The following is a 4,131-nucleotide window of genomic DNA, read 5'->3' as shown; positions in this document are numbered from 1 at the left end:
TCTGTGTGAATGTGAGTGTCTGGGAGCTGGGAGGAACTGTTGAGGGTCCCCTGAAGACAAGGGAACCAGGCCCTTCTCCCTGGGGAGGAAGGGGGGGGATGGGAGACCCCTGTCAGGGAGCCAGAATGTGCTTGGGCCCACTGTGGAAAGGGACAGATGCAGACGGGGTTCCAGGAAGGGTTTCTAGTCTCCCCCCCCCCCCGACAGCCCCCCGCCCCGTGTCCACCCAAGGCTTCCGCCGCCAAAGGCCCAGGTGGCCTCGGGCAACCGGGTAACCCGATAATCGCCACACGGGTCCCCAGGGGTAGACCACAAACGAAGGGTGGGCACTCCCTTTGGGAAGGGAGGCGCTGAAGAGCGGGTCTGGAAGGCTCGTCCGCCTCGGTTGTACCTTACAGACCTTCTCAAATCTAAAGGTTTTGTACTCTGACCTCGGCGACCCGGAGAAGGCCCCCAGGGGCCACATCAAACGTGACTACCGCCAGCCCTTGGGATGACTCGGGGGCCGCCCCCCCCCCCCCCCGGCCGCTGGGGTGTGCAGGGAGGGGGGCACACGGAAACCGTGCAGGTCCCGGGCGGCGGCGGCGGTGGTGGCGGGCGGGGTGGGCCGGGGGAAGGGAGGGGAGGGGAGGGGAGGAGGAGGCGCCTAGAAAAGGAGGCGCGGGCCGGGAAGGTGCGGAGCGGGCCGGCGGCGGAGCGCGGAGGCGAGGCCGGGCGGCGGGGGCGCAGGAGGCGGCGCACCGAGCGGCCGGGGCGCGGGGAGCCGGGCCTGACGCGCCGCCCGCGCGGCTCTGCCCGTAGGTTCCCGGGCGCGCGGCCCTCGGCCCGCCGCCCGGCCCGGGGCCCCGGAGCGCGGTGGAGCGGCGCCCCGAGGAGCCGGGGGCCCGCGCCCCGCGCCCCCCAGACATGGTCGGCCACCTGCATCTGCAGGGCATGGAGGAGAGCCTCAAGGAGAGGAGCCGGGAGGGCTTGCTGGACAGCCCCGACTCCGGGCTGCCCCCCAGCCCCAGCCCCAGCCCGCCCTTCTACTCCCTGGCGCCCGGCGTCCCGGACGCCCGCGCGGGGGGCGCCGGCGCGCCCTCGGAGCCCCCGGGACCCGGCGAGGCCGGAGCGGTAAGCACGCGCCTTGGCGCCGAACCCGGAACCCGCGCAGGGGCCCCCGCCGCACCCCCGGCCCCGGGGCCCAGAAGGGGGCCCCGGGGTCGGCCGGTGCCGCGCCCCCGCCCCCCCCCCACCCCAACCCCTGCGGGACCGGGGCGCGAGGCGGAGGTGGTGCAGCCCGACCCCGGGGCCTGGAATTCTCTCCCGGGCGCTGGACCCCCCTACGGAGTGGTTGGCCTTGCCGCCGGCCGAGGAAGGGCAGGGGAGGGACGAGCCCGGAGTCCCCAAAGAAGCTGGCTCTGGGCGGGGCGGGCTGGAGCCCCAGGCCGAAGCCTGTTGGAGACCTCCGTTCCCCGGGTCCCTTCTGCTCCTGACCCCGTCCCCTGCCGACTGTTCCAGCGCTGCGGGCCCGAGAGCTTTCTTCTTTTTCTTTTTTCTTTTTTTTAAACCCACCCCAGACGGTAACCCTTCCTTCTCTGGATGTTGAGGGATGTTGACGTGGAGCTGAGGCGTGCCCCGGGGGGGGGGGGGGGAGAGGCCGGAACCCCAGGTCAGGAGACCCAAGAGTCTTAGTGGATCCTGGCGGCCGGACTGAGACAGGGTGGCCCGGGCGGCCCGGAGTGAAGGGGGTGGGATCCGGCACCTTCCGGGCCCGGAGGAGGGACAAGATGAAATTGGGAGGTCGCTAACAATGTCGGTGGCCCTTCCCCGTTCCCGCCCGCTCGCCGCGCGTCTTAAGGTCTTTTCTGCCAAGTGTGCATGCTGGCGTGGCTCCAGCCCCACTCCACTTTTCTGGGGCCCCCGCGATGCTCGCCTGGTGCAGGGCACGGATCGCCTCCCCCCCCCCCCCCAGCCCCCAGCTGAAAATACTCCCAGCAGCAGAAAGGAATGCGCTCCTTGCCTCCAGCCTCATGACACGAATTTTGCTGGTGCCTCCCTTGCTCCTTAGTCCCGTGGGTCCCAAACTTGGCGGGGCGTGGGCCTCCCTCGGAGATCTTTAAACAATACCCGCGCCCACCTCCCGCCTCCCACCTCCAGGCGTTCTCCTGTGATTGGGGTAGGCTCTGACCTGAGCGTCAGGACTTTGAAAACTTCCCCGGATGATTCCGATGTGCTGCGGAGTTTGGGATCCGCCGCCCCAGACCAAAATCACACGGTGAATTTGAACTTTGGGCTGGGGCGGGAGGTGCGGGAGGGGCATGGAGGACTTCAGGGGGTTGACAGAGGTGACCGACCCGGGCTGTTTGCCATAGAATGTATCCATCCCGCTGTCTGAAGGGGAAGCTTTCTTGCAAGAGGGTCTCCGACTTGGGACAGCTGGTTGGAGGCGTTGCACCCTGGGGAGTAAAATCCCTGCGGTGTCTTACATGACAGGGCTCGGAAAGGGACAGGGAACCAGTCTTCCCCTTTCTTCTTTGGACAACCTGGAATCCTCCTTAAAGAGGGCTTTCTGGAAGCTTTCTCTGCCAGCCAGGCCGGCCAGCATGCCTGGTTTACTTGTCTTGGCTCTTCTGGTTCATTTTATGTTCCCCCCCCCCCCCCCCCCCCCCCCCCCCCGCTTCCTTGCTAACCAGACCCCAGGTATGGAACCGTGCTGTCCCTGATCTTTTAATTTGGCTCGAAGGCAAACCTGGGGCCATGTCCGGACAGGTAATGATTATCTGACGTTTAGGTAGCTCTTGCCACAGGCCAGAAACTCTCCTAACCCCTCGACTTCCTGTGGCTCACTTGCTTTCCACGATACTCCAGTGAACTGTGCGCCCTTGTTAGCCCCATTTTCCAGAGGGACAAGCTGAAGCCACTTCCCCAAGGCCACCCAGTGGGTAAGTGGCCTTGCTGGGCTGGAGCCCCAGGGAGTTTGGATGCGGAGGCTCTACACTCAAACCCTACATTATGCTGCTCTTCACTAGGTAGCTAATTAACTACCTGTGTGGGTGTGTTACCTTTATTATGTTCACTAAAAAACGTAATGCTTGAGGACCGATGGGGTTTTGAGGTGCTGCTTTTAATAAAAAGAGAGGCAATGGGAGCCCCGGGCAGCCTCTTGTCAGCCCCGGGGCCTGCAGCCGGGGCCCCGCCCACCTCACCCACAGGGCCCCCCAGCTCCCGGTCAGGGTCAGCTCCCGCGAGCGTTGCTAATCTGGTGTTTAACAGCACCCTGCACGCTGATGAGGCACCGAGGACGCTTTCCAGGAGCGGACGTAGGCAGGATATCGGCCGCCGATCTCTGGGGAGGGGGACAGAAGCCCGCCCTGCCTCTCGGAGCTGACGGTTTCAAATGCGCAAGCGGGGGCAGGCGGCCAGCAGGGCCCGGTTTCCTCTGGTGGCCCCTCAGTGTCATGTGCCAGGCCACGTGGGTCTGGGTTTCAGCCTCTTCTGCACAGGGTGATTCTGACCCTCAGTGCCCGGTGCTGCTTCCCCAACGCTGGTGGCCCGTGTCCCAGTAGGGGGTGGGGGAGGGGCGGGAGGCGCGTGCTGGCCCCAGTCCCAGTCCCCCCCCCCCCCCCCCCCCGGTCCCTGAGGTCCTCAGCGCCTCGTCGCCCCGCTTCTTCTGCCGGACTCACGTGTTAAGTCGGCTCACGCTTCATTTCATCGGGAGGCCCCGTTCCCCACCCTTCACTTTGTTTTAAGAGGCTGGACTCACCGTCTGGACAACGGCCCATTCATGCTGGGTGTCCGGCTGGCTGGGAGACTGTCCTCACCCAAGACATCAGAGGCACTGGGGCCAGGCTGGGTGGGAACGCACCTCCCCACCTCTCCTTGACCTTGGGATTTTCCTGCTCCCTCTCTGGAGCAGATGGTAACGTTTCTGGTGATTGCCAAAGGAAACAAAGATGTAGGAATTGGTCATTCACCAACCCCCCCCCCCCCCCCCGGTACTTCCTGAGCACCTACTGTATGTTGTGTGCCGTTCTGGAGACCTGGGCGACATAGCACTGAACAGGACGTTCAAGGCCCTTGCCCTCCTGGAACTGGCGTTCTCGTGGGCGAGACAGAGTCACCAACTTACATGTGGCTTGATACGTGTTG

General features: G+C 65.5%; 1 protein-coding gene across 1 annotated transcript in view; it reads left to right on the top strand.

Moving 5' to 3' along the window:
• Positions 1 to 657: 657 nt before the first annotated feature.
• Positions 658 to 4,131, top strand: part of RFLNA (refilin A) — a 16,582-nt gene continuing 13,108 nt past the window's right edge. Inside the window, exon 1 of the mRNA XM_053205890.1 lies at positions 658 to 1,113. Coding sequence (XP_053061865.1) covers positions 907 to 1,113 — 207 coding nt within the window. The 5' untranslated portion in view covers positions 658 to 906. The remainder of the gene's footprint in view (positions 1,114 to 4,131) is intronic.

This window comes from Acinonyx jubatus, chromosome D3 (assembly GCF_027475565.1).
Source record: "Acinonyx jubatus isolate Ajub_Pintada_27869175 chromosome D3, VMU_Ajub_asm_v1.0, whole genome shotgun sequence".
Taxonomy (NCBI): Eukaryota; Metazoa; Chordata; class Mammalia; order Carnivora; family Felidae; genus Acinonyx; species Acinonyx jubatus.
This window is presented reverse-complemented; position numbering and strand designations above follow the sequence as displayed.